The sequence below is a fragment of the Eumetopias jubatus genome, unplaced genomic scaffold (assembly GCF_037043125.1).
Source record: "Eumetopias jubatus isolate StellerSeaLion01/CBP00866 unplaced genomic scaffold, mEumJub1_p1.0 scaffold_17, whole genome shotgun sequence".
NCBI classification, from domain to species: Eukaryota; Metazoa; Chordata; class Mammalia; order Carnivora; family Otariidae; genus Eumetopias; species Eumetopias jubatus.
Window position 1 is genome coordinate 27,674,473 of NW_028274823.1, and position 13,281 is coordinate 27,687,753.

The 13,281-nt window shown below is 56.2% G+C and overlaps 2 protein-coding genes across 3 annotated transcripts; one reads left to right on the forward strand and one right to left on the reverse strand.

Annotated features, from left to right (window-relative positions):
• The first annotated feature begins 1,943 nt into the window (after window positions 1-1,943).
• Window positions 1,944-8,969, forward strand: CUEDC2 (CUE domain containing 2). 2 transcript variants are annotated; one of them, XM_028098880.2, is made up of 9 exons: window positions 1,944-2,072; window positions 6,986-7,069; window positions 7,423-7,566; window positions 7,661-7,722; window positions 7,811-7,941; window positions 8,027-8,209; window positions 8,349-8,410; window positions 8,492-8,552; window positions 8,636-8,969. In XM_028098880.2, exons 2-9 carry the CDS (start codon window positions 6,996-6,998, stop codon window positions 8,780-8,782), a joined length of 864 nt encoding a protein of 287 aa, XP_027954681.1. In that variant the 5' UTR covers window positions 1,944-2,072; window positions 6,986-6,995; the 3' UTR covers window positions 8,783-8,969. The 2 variants fall into 2 exon arrangements, with proteins under 2 accessions (XP_027954681.1, XP_027954680.1); XM_028098879.2 differs by having other exon boundaries at window positions 1,945-2,072; window positions 6,983-7,069.
• A 111-nt stretch (window positions 8,970-9,080) lies between these two features.
• On the reverse strand, window positions 9,081-11,361 carry FBXL15 (F-box and leucine rich repeat protein 15). The gene is made up of 4 exons (XM_028098451.2): window positions 11,043-11,361; window positions 10,723-10,876; window positions 9,898-10,403; window positions 9,081-9,412 (listed from the first exon to the last, which is right to left on the reverse strand). Exons 1-4 carry the CDS (start codon window positions 11,093-11,095, stop codon window positions 9,223-9,225), a joined length of 903 nt encoding a protein of 300 aa, XP_027954252.1. The 5' UTR covers window positions 11,096-11,361; the 3' UTR covers window positions 9,081-9,222.
• Between the last annotated feature and the right edge of the window lie 1,920 nt (window positions 11,362-13,281).

The following is a 13,281-nucleotide window of genomic DNA, read 5'->3' on the forward strand; positions in this document are numbered from 1 at the left end:
TAGGCTTCTAGCTTTTCCCTTCAGCTGAGGGGACCTAGGCTGCAAAACTCACGAGGGAATGGGAAGAGACCAGTCATCATGTCACCTTGTTTCACCCTATGTGGCTTCCAGCAGCACCCAAAGGACAGGTGGAATCTGGTCCCATCTTGGGGATGGAGAGACTGAGACCTGAGGGGACAAAAAAAATCAGAGGTTTAAGGTCGGGCCAGCTATGGAACGCCAAGCAGAACGAGTGTTCCCCACAGCTCCTATCTTACAGTTTGTGTGTGTCCTTGTGTCTGTGGCAGTCCCTTTCCTCAGCCCACCCTCTGTCCTCTGACCCCAGAATCAAACTCCTGCTGCACAGAGTTGGGACCCTTCAGGATTTGAGCTAGGAATCAAGGGGCTCCCCCTAAGAGGTCTTTCCCATCACCCTCCCAAAGCTCAGGAATTTCTTTCTGATGATATCTAGCTACATCCAACTGCCAGCCAAGAAACAAGCCATAGGGGAGGAGGGAAAGGCACAGGGATGGCTACAGGGAATTCAGGCCAGAACTAGAGATAGCTCTACCGAGAAAACCTGAAAGTTCCCGTAATGGGGGTGGTAGGGAGAGAAGAGTCATCAGCATTATGCAGTGAAGGTGGGGATGGGGCTGGGGGAAGGCAGGGATGGCCAAGTCTTTAAAGGACTGGCAGAGGTCTGGGGCTGATGGAGCTACCCATTACCCCCCTTTCCAGGGGCATGCTTAGCCAGAGTTCAAAGTGGCTGTCACCCCACCTCTCATTAACCTTAGCAGCGCCGGGCTGGCAGCGGCAGTGTTTTTATGGGAGACACAACGCCCAATGTGCTCCCTCCTTCCTCCCTCCCCTTTCCTGCCCCCACTCCCCAGCAGTGAACATCTTGCTCTTTGAGGCTAGAGGGTCCTGGTGGGGGGGAGCTGGGAGCCTGCAGCAAGGGACAGAGCTGGAAGAAGGAGAGTGATCCCTCTTTTCTCCATATTTTGGCACTGCCTCAGCCCTTAGGGGAGAAGAGAGGATGGGACTTTCTACCTTGGACCATGAGCTCCTGAGAACAGTGACAATCTCTGAGTACCCAGCCCCTTATGAGGTGACTAGCCCTGAAGGGGCTCATCCCTGCTGATTGGGGATGGGCTAGCTCACCCTTGGAGGGAACTCTTTTCCTTCATGACCCCTTACGGGATTCCTGGGAAGGGATGGCTGTGGGTTTCCCCACAGGGTAGCACTAGGAAGGTAGCCTTGCTGGGTCCTGGAGTTCAGTTGTCCTATCCTAAATGAGAAGTCCTGCCAACACGGGCATGAAGGCCCTGGGAGTAGGCATAGCCTTTAGACTGTCCTGGATCTGGGCTCAGGTTGATACTCACCCAGAACACCTGCGCCCTGTTACCCCCATCCAAACCAGGCTCGACCCTCCCAAGACCCAGATCCTGTAACCCACCCTAATCTTGGGGGAGACATCGCTGTTAAGGGAAGGCAAAGCGGACAGATATGGTGTGGAAGGAAGTCATCACCTAAGAGCTGACCGGGCGACGGACCTTGAACCTAGACTGCACATAAAAGGGGAGAGACACAGGGATTTGGGAAGAACACCAGGTTCTGGGTGTAGGGGCCACCAGATCCAATCAGGGATCCAAGTCTGTGGAAAGACGGTAGGTAGAGACAAGGAGAGGGAAGGAAGCTATAAGATCTGAGGGCGGAAATTTTATGGCAAGGAAGGCGGACAGGAAGACACTGGGTGGGGTCGAAAGGTTCTCGGTCTTTCGCAGCTGACAAGGAACTAGGCGGGGATGCAGTCAGCCGTTGAGACTCCACCCACTTGGCGGGACCTCCACGCCTCATTTCTCCCAACCCGCAACAAAAATGGCCGCCGCGGGAGTCTGTGCAAAACCCTGAGACAAATGGGCATGGGCGCAGAAGCCCCGCCCAGTTATGGGCACTTGCCCTTCTCAAAAATGGCTACCACGGCGCTTCTGAGAGGGAACCACTCTGGGCCTCGCCTTTGATCTCGTTGGTGGGGCTGGGGGATGAGAGCTGCACCGCGCGGGACAAGTCGCCGGCGGCGCCCGACGGAGCAGGTGATTTCCCCTCCGGCCCCCGGCCCAGGGCTGGGAGAGTCGCGGAGAACGCTGACCCAGGGTACCCGTCCTGTGTGTTCCCCCACGGTACTCCCTGGGACCCATCGGCCCCCCCATCTCTGGTTCTCGCCGTGGCCTGTATCAAGGCACATCCCAGCTTACTCAGGCCTCCCTAGTCCTGTGTCCCCACGGCAGCAACCGCATCCCGGTGCCCTCGGGCCCGCTACTCCGGACCTTTATGGGTATCCCGCTAGCTTGTTTAGGGAGCTCCTGCTTCAGGGGTGGACCATCATCACAGTCCCACTTCCTGTGCACCCCACTATCCCCGTTTGTGCTCCGGTCTGACTTTGGGTGCTGGAATCCCTTGTAGCCCTCAGTGTCCTTGGAGTCTCTAAGACTTGACTTGGGGGTCAGGGGACAACGATGTCCTCTGGAACCTGCGTTATGGGACTAGGGCCCCAGGAGCTAGGCTTCATAGTGGCTGAGAAACCAGCGAAGACCTCCGTGCTAGACCCTCTGAGTGCCCACACTGCTTCCCAGGACTCCTCCCACATGGCCTTCTGCTTTCTCTCCACCTTAAGCAGCTCCCCATCCCAAGGGAGCAGCATGGTTCTCCTTCCCCCAGTCTCACTTAAATTTGTCCAGGGGATCTGTATTGAGCATCTGGAGTCCAGGCTTGTGCCTGGTCCTGGGGATGCTCTCAGGCCATCTGGGGGCAGTGAGGATGGGACACTGAGGGTTGGCTACAGGGAGAAAGTGAGTCCCGCAGAATGAGAGGCAGAGGGAAAGACGTTCTGAGTGGGGAAAACGGTGTAAGCAAAGATTCTGAGGTAGGCAGGAGGGCCAGCCAGGCAGGACAGGAGGATCAGAACATGGGCTGGGGGCCACATCATTTGCTTCATTAAGAAGTAGTGTAGCGTAGTGGTTAACAGGGTTCTGGAGCCAGACTGCTTGGATGTAAATGTGCCATTAACTTCCTGTGTGACCTTGGACAAGTTACTTAACCTCTCAGTGTCTCCATTTCCTTTTGGGCAAAATGGGATAGTATAATATTATTAGTATCTATATTTTCGGGTTATTGTGAGGATTAGGTAAGTTAATATGGGTAAAGTGCATAGAACTATTATTACCATCATCAGAGGTATTTAAACAGGACTTATGACAGGATGACAATCACATTTCATGGATGCTACTAACCAGTGAGCCCTGATTTGGAGCCCTCAGGAAGTAATGGAGTTCTGTGGACTACATCCAGAATTTGAAAAGTCTCATGAAAATCATGTTCTTACCCTGGACAAGGCTGGCTGCTTAGGCTACAGCTTCTCCAACTCGGGGACTGTGGAGGAGAAATACTAGAAGAAGCCTCTGGGCAGGAAAACAATGCTGAGGAAGGCTAGGGGGATGGAGAAGGGTGAAAGAAAGAAGTGGCAAGCTTTAAAGGCTGGGTAAAGTTTGGTCAGCCCCAGAACAGGAGAAGGGAAGGTGTTGCCTCCATAGACAAGCTAGAGCAAAAGCTTAGGGGAGGGAGACATTCTTTGGAGGCACGGAGAAGAGTTTCCCAGTAACAACTCCTTGGCCCTCAGACCCTGATCAGAAACCCAGAGGCATCAGACACATCCCTGAGCACTTATTCCCTAGAAACTAGACTTTCTTGCAGCAGGCTTTTTCCCAGCAGAGGTTGCCAGGCAACTGACAGCAGCCAGGATTTGGTGTAATCCAGGGTCGGTGTAGCTCTCTGTATGGGGCTGACCTCTTGGGAGAACCGCATAATGGTGTCTGGCATGTGTGGTGTGAGCAGTTCTGCTCTCCAGGGCCCATGCGAGGCTACGGCTTCTTAGTCTTGCTGTCCAAAGTGATCCCTGTGCTGTCACAGCAACACTATGTTACTACTTAGGGGACCCGGGAACTGTAAGCATAGATCTTAGCTCTGTCTCAACTGGCTTGGAAGTCTTGAGATCCCCCCCCAATCCCGTGGAATATACACTCAACTAGGCGACCTGGATTTAAATCTTAACTACCACAGTCCAACCAAGTGACACTGGGCAAAGCATTAAACTCACTGAGCTTCAGTTCTGTCATTTTAAAGCAGGGGGAGTAACTCTTTATTGAGTGTCCCACTTCACAGGATACCGAGCGTATGCTGATGAGTAAGCTGGGAGTATAGTCCCTGCCCTCATGAAACAATTGGAAGAAACATTAAACATTGCCCAAATAATTATTTAATTAGAGCTATAAAGAATACTGCAAAATAAGGAAAAGTGCAGTCTGCAATGAGGGTGTAAGATGGTGGGGACCAAAGCAGTTCTCGAGGGTCCAGGGCAGCATCCCATGAGGAAGAAAATTTTAAACTGAGACCCGACAGGTAAGAAGGTGTTAGACAAGTGAAGGGGTGGAGGTGGAAGGCTGTCCAGGCAGAGGAAGCAGCTGTGCAAAGGCTCTTGCCATGAAAAGCCTTGAACGTTGGCAAACTGGAAGAAAGCCAGGGTGGAGGGAAGTGATCCAGGGAGGGTGTGGTGCTCGGTGAGGCTGGAGAGATGTACACAGGGATAAAGCCCTCAACTGAAGGCCACAAAAGGAATGTGGGCTAATCAGAAGGGAAGGAGGACGTCACTGATAGATTTTTAGCAGGAACAACAGGATTTTTGTACAGATCACACGACTATGATCTTTGTAAAGAATAGATTTGGGGGAAAGATGGTAGTAGAGGGAAGGGTTAGGAGGCTCCGGCATTGAAGGTAAGAGGTGGAGCAGAATGGGAGGAGAGATGGAGAGAAGCACATGTTGAGAGGCGTGAGAGGTGATGGTCAGGGCTTGGTGACTGGATGTGGGAAAGACTGGAAGGGGTAGGATCGTGTCAGGATAATTCCCAGACTTGTGGCAAGAGCAGCTGGGTACGTGAACATGCATTTACTGATGACAGCCTTGGAGGAGCAAAGGACTTGGGAGAATGTCAGTTTGGGATTTGTTAAGTCACCTACATGGAGGTGTCAGAGAGGGAGACGTGCAAACGTGTGGCTCCGCGGAGGGGACTGGGCTAGAGGACTGGCATTTGAGGATTGGTGACATAGAATTGGTTCATAAAGATGTGGGCCCAGACAAGGTCTTCTAGAGAGAGGGGGTGCAGAGGAAGGAGAGAGGAGGAGCAGCTGTGAGCCTGAGCCTTCTTGCCAGCAAAGGAGAGAGGGACAGAGAAGGGAGCCCAGGAAGGAATGGCCAGAGAAGGAAGAGAATAATGCCTCAGAAACCAACATTGATGCTGCTTGAAAGGGCAAATATTAGGTGAAAACTATAAGAAATAGCCTTTTCTTTCTTTTCCTTCACTCCTTCTTTCTCTCCCTCCCTCCTCCGCTGCCTCCTTCCCTCCCTGTAGATCCAAAACAGGCAGTACTGGCAAGCTTATATGGTTCAACCTAATTAAACCAAAACCGGAAAAAGTAACTCATGACCTTGGATTGAGCAATTTTGGTAGAGATGTTGGAGCAGAAGCCAGATGAGCCGGGGAGAATGGATGGAAAGGAGACTAATAAGGGAATAGAATCGACAGGATTGGATTGGCTGAGTGCAGCAGTTGGGGTTGAGAGGGGGTAAAATCAAGGGTAATTCCTAAGTTTCAGATTTGGCAGCTGAGTGAGTGAACGGTTGGGTCAGCCAGTGAAACAGGAGGGGGGATGTATACCGATCATGAGAATATTGTGAGTGCGGGGTAGATGGAATTTGAGATGCCTCTGAGTCTTCTGAGTGGGAAGAGCTGACATTTGGACCTGTGGAGCCATTCATTACCATCTATGTGTTCCTGACTCCCACATATGGACTGTTGGGAGTCAAAAGCATGTAGATGGGAATGAAATAAGTCAATGAGTATTTATAGAGCATCCACTAACTGCAAGCATTTTTCTAGGTGCTAGGGTTACACCAATGAATAAGACAAAGACCCCTGCACTGTGGAGCTTATAGTCTAGGAGGGAGGTCAAACAATAGGCAAATAAACATAAAATAACATTAAGCTGTAGTAGATTCTGTATAGAAAATAAAGCAGGGCAAGGGACTAGGGAGTAGGAGGAATACTCCCTATTTTTGGTTGGTTAGTCAGGGAAGGTCTCTCTCAGAAGGCAACATATGAGCAGAGCTCTGGAGGAGGTGAGGGGATGAACCATGTAGATATATGGGGGAGATAGGTAGGAAGAAGCTGGGGAAGTTTGAGGACCAACAAGGAGGCTGGTGAGGCAGGAGTGGAGTGAGTGATGAGGTTGGAGAGGTGGGCAAAGGCCAGATTTTGTAGGGCTCCAGAGGCTTTGGGAAGGAGGATGGAAAGTCCTTTGTAGATAACCCCAAGCTGCTGGATTGGGCAGGAAGAGAGAATTCCTGAAAGACTTCCCCTTCCATCAGAGCCCCACAGCCCGAAAAGCCCCTTTGTGCAGTGGGTGGGTGGCCCATTCTGGCTGGGGGAAGGCTGTGCTTGGTCCTGAGGTCCGCTCCTTGGGGGGGCTAGACAATGGGCCCTTTGTAGTTGGACTTGGGGGCCAAGTGACCCTCTCAACGATGGGATTCCTCAGCCAGGCGGCATGTGACCCCAAGACCTTGGCTTCTTGCCAGAGGGTCTGGGCCTGCTGCTGGGGAATGGGGTGGCAAGATGGGGAGAGGTTGGGGGAAGGGCGAGGGAAACCACTGTGGAGCCCTTCTCCTGAGACAGGGCAGAGTCCTGTCTCAGGCTGAAGGAGGTGGAGAGATGGGCAGGGAGGGGGCTATAGCTCTGCTTGAGGGAGCAGGGGAGGGCTGCAGAGCTGGAAACTGTGGACAACAGCAAATGGTTTCCACAGCAGGGTAGGAGGGAGGGGCTGACCGCCCCTGGGCCTAGTGGGTAGGGGCAGGCAGAAGACGGCCTGACAAACCTACATCTTCTGTCCCTTCAGAAGAGGAGAGAGCATGGAGCTGGAGAGGATTGTCAGTGCAGCCCTCCTTGCCTTTGTCCAGACACACCTCCCAGAGGCTGACCTCAGGTAGAAGCAGCTTTTCTAGAAAGGTCATGCTAGGGTCAGGGTTGGAGCTGCTGGGCAGCACTCTGGGCCCTGGCCCATGGAAAGGTGGGGTGGGAAGCCCTCAACTCAAATCCTGAGGTGGGGGAGGGCTGATTATGATCTGCTGGTATGGCCTTACATCTTAACCTGTCCCTGTCACCTTGCTGGACAGATGGGAAACCAAAGCTCTGTGGGAGGGTGGGATATTTTCCGGCTTCAAGGCTTGAAGTCTGGCTCATGGACCCAGTGAAGCCGAGGGCTCGAGTCTCAGGGTAGGTGGGTTGCTGGAAGTATCCAGTGTCCTACCCAGGGCTTATCCTGTCCCCTTCCTGCAGCGGCTTGGATGAGGTCATCTTCTCCTATGTGCTCGGGGTCCTGGAGGATCTGGGCCCCTCCGGGCCATCAGAGGAGAACTTCGATATGGAGGCCTTTACTGAGATGATGGAGGCCTATGTGCCTGGCTTTGCCCACATTCCAAGGTGGGATCTGGCTGGGGCAAAGAGGGGGTGGAGGGCTGGCGGATGGTGGAGGGTGGGCAGAGTTGTCCTCTTACCACCGTCCTGGTTTTTTCAGGGGTACAATAGGGGACATGATGCGGAAGCTCTCAGGGCAGTTGAGTGGTGCCAGGAACAAAGGTGAGTTTGGGGACTGGGCACTTGGATGACTCAATACCCCCATCCCCCAAAGCCCTGGCAAACCTGATGCTTTCTCTGCTTCCTTAAGAGAACCTGCAACCACAGAGCTCTGAGGTCCAAGGTCAGGTGCCCATCTCCCCAGAGCACCTGCAGCAGCCTGAAAAGCTCAAAGAAGAGACTAGGGCTTCTCCTACTGCTGCTGGAGACACCCAGGATGAGGTACTGGTAGAGGAGGGTACTGGTGAGAGAATTTGGGGCCAGGAAAGAAGGAAGTACTGCTTCTTGTCACCATCTCTGCCCACAGGCAGCCGGTGCTGAGGAGGAGCTGCTTCCAGGGGTGGATGTTCTCCTGGAGGTGTTCCCTACCTGTTCAGTGGAGCAGGCCCAGTGGGTGCTGGCCAAAGCTCGGGGAGACTTGGAAGAAGCTGTGCAGATGCTTGTCGAGGGGAAGGAGGAGGGGCCTCCAGCGTGGGACGGCCCCAACCAGGTATCCTCTGCTAGACATGCCCCTCAACCCAAATAGCCTCAGCCACGTTCCACCTTAGTGTTAAGCGCCTGCCCCTAGCCTATCCCTGTCTGCTTCTTCTGGTGCCCTAGGGTTTAGACTAGGCTTCCCTTCTCTGCAGGACCTGCCCAGGCGCCTCAGAGGCCCCCAAAAGGATGAACTGAAGTCCTTCATCCTGCAGAAGTGAGTCTGGGCTGGGCTGGGCTAGACCCTTAGAGGGTCTTCCCAGAGTGGCAGGAACTTCACCCAGCCAGTTTTTGGCAGGTACATGATGGTGGATAGCGCAGAGGATCAGAAGATTCACCGGCCCATGGCTCCCAGGGAGGTGAGAGGGTTATGGCTGCTGGAGGTGTGGTGTGGGTGGGATGTCCCCTGGCTTCTGCTGCTCACTGCCCAATTGCCTGACAGGCCCCCAAGAAGCTGATCCGATACATCGACAACCAGGTAGTAAGCACCAAAGGGGAGCGATTCAAAGATGTGCGGAACCCTGAGGCCGAGGAGATGAAGGCCACATACATCAACCTCAAGCCAGCCAGAAAGTACCGCTTCCACTAAGGCATTCGCCAGACTCTGCTGGAGCTTTCTAGGCTCAGACCCCAGAGGGATGCAGGAGCCCTACACCCCACACAGGGCCCGCCCTAACTCCTGTCCCCCTTCTCCGTCCTGCTCTCTACTTCCTTGCCCCACAGTGCTGACCTCCTCTTGGAGCTGCCCACGGGCACAGTAAAGGTGGCCCCAGGAAGGTGTGAGTGCATTCTGGTCATTTCTGCTCAGAATTGGGGTACTGTGTCTGTCTGACCTCTCTCCCAACTTCATATCCCTTATCTCCAACAGGGCAGCAGGACCAGGCAAGAGGGGGTAAAAAGCTCTTTATTTGAAGCTCCAGGGTGGGGCAGGGCATCCGCCTCTAACCAGAGGCCCCCACAGTCCAGTTTCCCTACAGTTCATAGTCAGGCCCCGCCACACAGTCCAGCTGTGCCCCATCGGCAGGCAGGTCAGACCTGCAGGTTGACAAAGGGTGCAAAGCCTGCCATGTCCTGCAGCAGCACCAGGGCCTGATGCAGCGGCGGCTCCACGTCGATGTCCACGCCGCGCTTCCGCAAGCGGCTCAGGCTGGGCTCGGCCACATGGTGGCAGTGCCGCACCCGCAGCGAGCGCAGCGCCGGGCAGTACTCGGCCAATGTCCTGGGGGAGGAGCCGGGTGAGGCTAGGGGCCAGAAGCCGCTACGCCCACGGTAGGGGAGCCAGCAAAGCCCCTGTCTCCCTCAAACTCAGCATTCTTTTTCCCTCCATAAACGATTAAGGGAGCCCGGATGGGGTCATACATTCAATGTCTCCAGTGAACCAGAGACTTCCTCCTGTCTCTTAAAGGGGGAAACTGCTCCTCAGCTCCGCCCAGGATTCCAAGGTTTTCCCCTTGTTGAAGAAAAGCCAGAAACTTGACTGTATGTGAAATCGGCCAATGTGTAAATACTGGTTCAAAAAAGTTTTTTTTAAAACTATGGGCTCTATGGTCTAGGCAATCCTAGAGGCCTTTCCTGGTCTGAATGGGGGTGCCGTGGTATCCAGACACCACAGTTCTGCCCTGCGACAGCTACAGCCCGCCCCTGACCCAGAGGCTAAATAAGTGATTGCCCTTTTCCCAACCCACCGATCCCATGCCCAGGCACCTGACGCCGTCGCTTCCGACACGGAGGCAGCCGGTTAGGTCGAGGTGCTCGAGTTCCGGGCAGTTCCGAGCCAACTCCTGGACTGCGGCGTCCCCCACGTTGGCGTTGACTGCCAGCGAGAGGCTGCGGAGGCCCGCGCCGCGCCTCTGCGCCAGGTATACGATGGCCTCATCCTTGAGCTGACGGCAGGCGGTGAGGTCCAGCTCCTCAAGGGCCGGACAGCGGTCGGCGAGGCCGCGCAGCGCCAGGCCGTCTACCCAGTCACAGTGCGCGAGGGAAAGGCGCTGCAGACGGGGGCAGCCCTCCGCCAGCGCCCCCAGCGCGCGGCGGCTCAGTTGCCCGCAGCCGGCCAGCGCCACGCTCCGCAGCTGCGGATTCCGCGTCAGCACCGGCACCAGATCCTCGTCCGACAACCATTCGTGACACGGCGCCAGCGCCAGCTCCTGCAGCCCCTCAGCGTCCCGCAGCAGCCAGGCCAAAGCTGCCCGCGGGATCTGCGGACCCACCTGCGGGCAGGGAGGCACCTCGACTCTCAGCTGGTCCCGGGGGCGGGACGGGCGCTGCCTCTCCGCCCCCGAAGAGTTCTTTCCCGTCAGTAACCCGCCCTCGGGGTTTGCCACCTGCCCTCCCAGGAGAGACCCCAAGCGCCTTCTGAGTTGATACCCGGCCCTCGCCCTTTGAGAGTACTCCCCGCGGAGTGGATCGCTTCCCTGGCATTCTTGGAGGCCCGGGAGGGTCCGGCAGGGTAGACAGGGGCTGGGGGCTGGGCTGGAGGCGGGGCGGGGGCGGTACTCAGACGGGATGAGGCTCTGGCCCCCGGCTCACCTGAGCGGCGTCGAAGCGGCGCAGCCCCGCCAGGTGCAGCTGCACGAGCGCCCGGAAGGCCCGGCTGACGCGCTGCAGCCGGAGAAGCTGGCGTAGCGGCACCCGGCTTAGGACGTGTGGGAGCAGCACGTCTTCCCAAGGCAGGTCCAGGAGCCTGCGGGTAAAGGGGCGGTGGCGTCCCCGGGCCGCTGTCACCTACGAGTCCGCCTCCGTTATGCTTCTGCGCCCTGGCTCCTAAGAGCGGCCCCCAGACCCGGCCCAGTTCGGCTCCCCTCCCCCAGGTCCTTCTTCCCTTTCTCGGCCCCTCCCGTGCTCGGTACCTGACGGCTCCCGGCTCTTGCTCCCCTCCGGACGGCTCCATCGGTGGCTCCATCGGCTGCCTATTGCGCGTGCGCAGTAAGGTCTTCTTGCTTTGGCCTTGGAGAGGCCTCAGCGAACCCGCCTCCTTGGGCTGTAGAGACAGACCGATTCAATCGAGTGCGGTCTCACTGAGGATCCTATCTGAAAGCGTTCCGGTTGGATCTCGAAACAGGGCGGAACAGACTGGTGGTGTAACATCAGACCTCGCCTTCTCGGCTACAGGGCTTGAGAACTGAAGCTGGAGAACGCAATGGTGCAGCAGAGACTGGCTCTTTTTTCGTCTTGGGCCAGTGGCTGCCTCTGAGTGAAGTGGTGATGGGAGGAGCAGGCAAAGCCAAACGCAGAAGGGGCGGAGCCAAGACTCCAAGGTTCTGGGCCTACTCTTTGCCCTCTGGTCACGTTTAGCGACTTGGAAAAATGGGAAGAAACTATCCAGGCGTACTGTCTGGCACGTAGTAGGTGCCCAGTAATTGCTGAATGAATTGAATGGGCGAAGCTAGAATTTTTTTCCTTCATCAAGCAAACTTGCCCAAACCTCTCATTCCTGGTTAGTTATGAAGTACAGAGCTGTCCAGCCCCTTCCACTCCCGGACGATTTGGAATGGATTTGCACCTTGAGGGGAGTGGCAGAGGGGGCGCTGAGGATTCTCTCTCCACGTGGGTCCCTGTCTTTTCCCCAGGAGGTCTAGAGTCCTGAGAAGAATGAGTGCTCAGTTCAGCCCACCAGGAGTAACGCTTCTCGGTTGACCTGGGGATTTAGCTGTGGGCTTTGGGGCTGGGCCCGCCCTGAGGCAGTGATGTCCCAGAACTCTAGGCTCAGACTTTGGGCCGCCCTCTCACCGCGTCCGCAGTTCCTGGTTCCAGGGTCCGCTCCGGGGAACCCCCGGAGCAGTGCTTTCCCCGTCATCCATTGGTGGGGAGGGTGTGAAGGACGCTGAGGGCTACTGCTGTCGCCAAGAGCTGCCCCCTAGCAGGGCTGCGCTCTCCCTTCGTGCAGCCGCTTCATCTCCCTCTGCATAACGAAAACTGCTTCCCATCCATTATTTCATCAGGGCTTCGGGCACTTCTGCAAGGTGAGCTGCTCTGTGCTGTTACTCCACTTTAAAGATGGAACCGAGGCCCTAGAGAGGACGCGCCTTGTCCAGGGTCAAGCGAGTTGCGATTGAGAATTCAGGCATCCTAGTTTTCCCAGAATCCCTTCCACCCTCCCCCACCCCCAATGCAGCAAGAAGGGAGAAGCCAGCATCGGGGAGGGACCAAAGAGGGTTATCTTGGGTGAGGGATTTGCTTCCTCTTCCTTAGCCTGCTTGGGGAGGGGGTAGATGGGAGGACCGACCTCCGCTAAGATAGAGCCTTGTAGGCGCGCACCACATCGGGACACGCGCCTCCTCCTCCTCCCTGCTTTGTTCGCGCCTCTGCGCCTGCGCAGTGCGACAAATCTGGCGCTGTCCCTTTCAGCACCACGCGGAGCCCGCGCCGCCCCTCCCCGCGGTGAGCCCCGCGCGCCCCCGCCGCGCAAGTCCTCGCGCCCCCTGACTGCCCGAACAGACCCCTTCTTCATTCCGAGGTCACCACCTGCATGCCCTGGCGTTCCCAAGGAGAGCAGTTGCCATAGTAACTCTGGCAGTGCTTTCCTGAAATAGCTGGGCCCCCTTCTACCTTGGCCAAGGGCACAAGGGTTGCCTGCTCCCCACTTCCTCCACTCCAGCATCATCCCGTCTAACCTTTTACCCTCAGATAGCCAGAACACCTAACTCAGGCAGCAAGGAAGTTCTTTCTAAAGTCTGACTAACATCCCTCCTGCTGCATCCTGGGCGAGTGGTCAGGGTTGGGTCTCCTGGGTCCGAAACGCAGAACCCCTTAGGGCTTGAGGCAGTGTTTCCTAGATCTCTCTCCCATAAATTGTTGGTCTCTTGGATTTAGGGGGTGGGTCCGGTCTACACCCATTCGGTGTGCTTGGCGCGGCCGCGTGCTCGTGGGGGCGGGAGCGCGTGTGGCATGTAACAGGTCATGTGGCAACCTCCTAGGGACACGCGTGGGGTCTGGAGCGGGACACGCGAGTGCAGCTGGGTCTGGCGTGTGGCTCAGGGGGCGGTGGGGGAAAGGGACCAGGACACGATTGGGGTGGGGCACGTGAGGGTCTTGGGAACAGAACCGGGGGTTCCATACATCCTCCCCCTCGTCAAGGGCGGGTCTCAG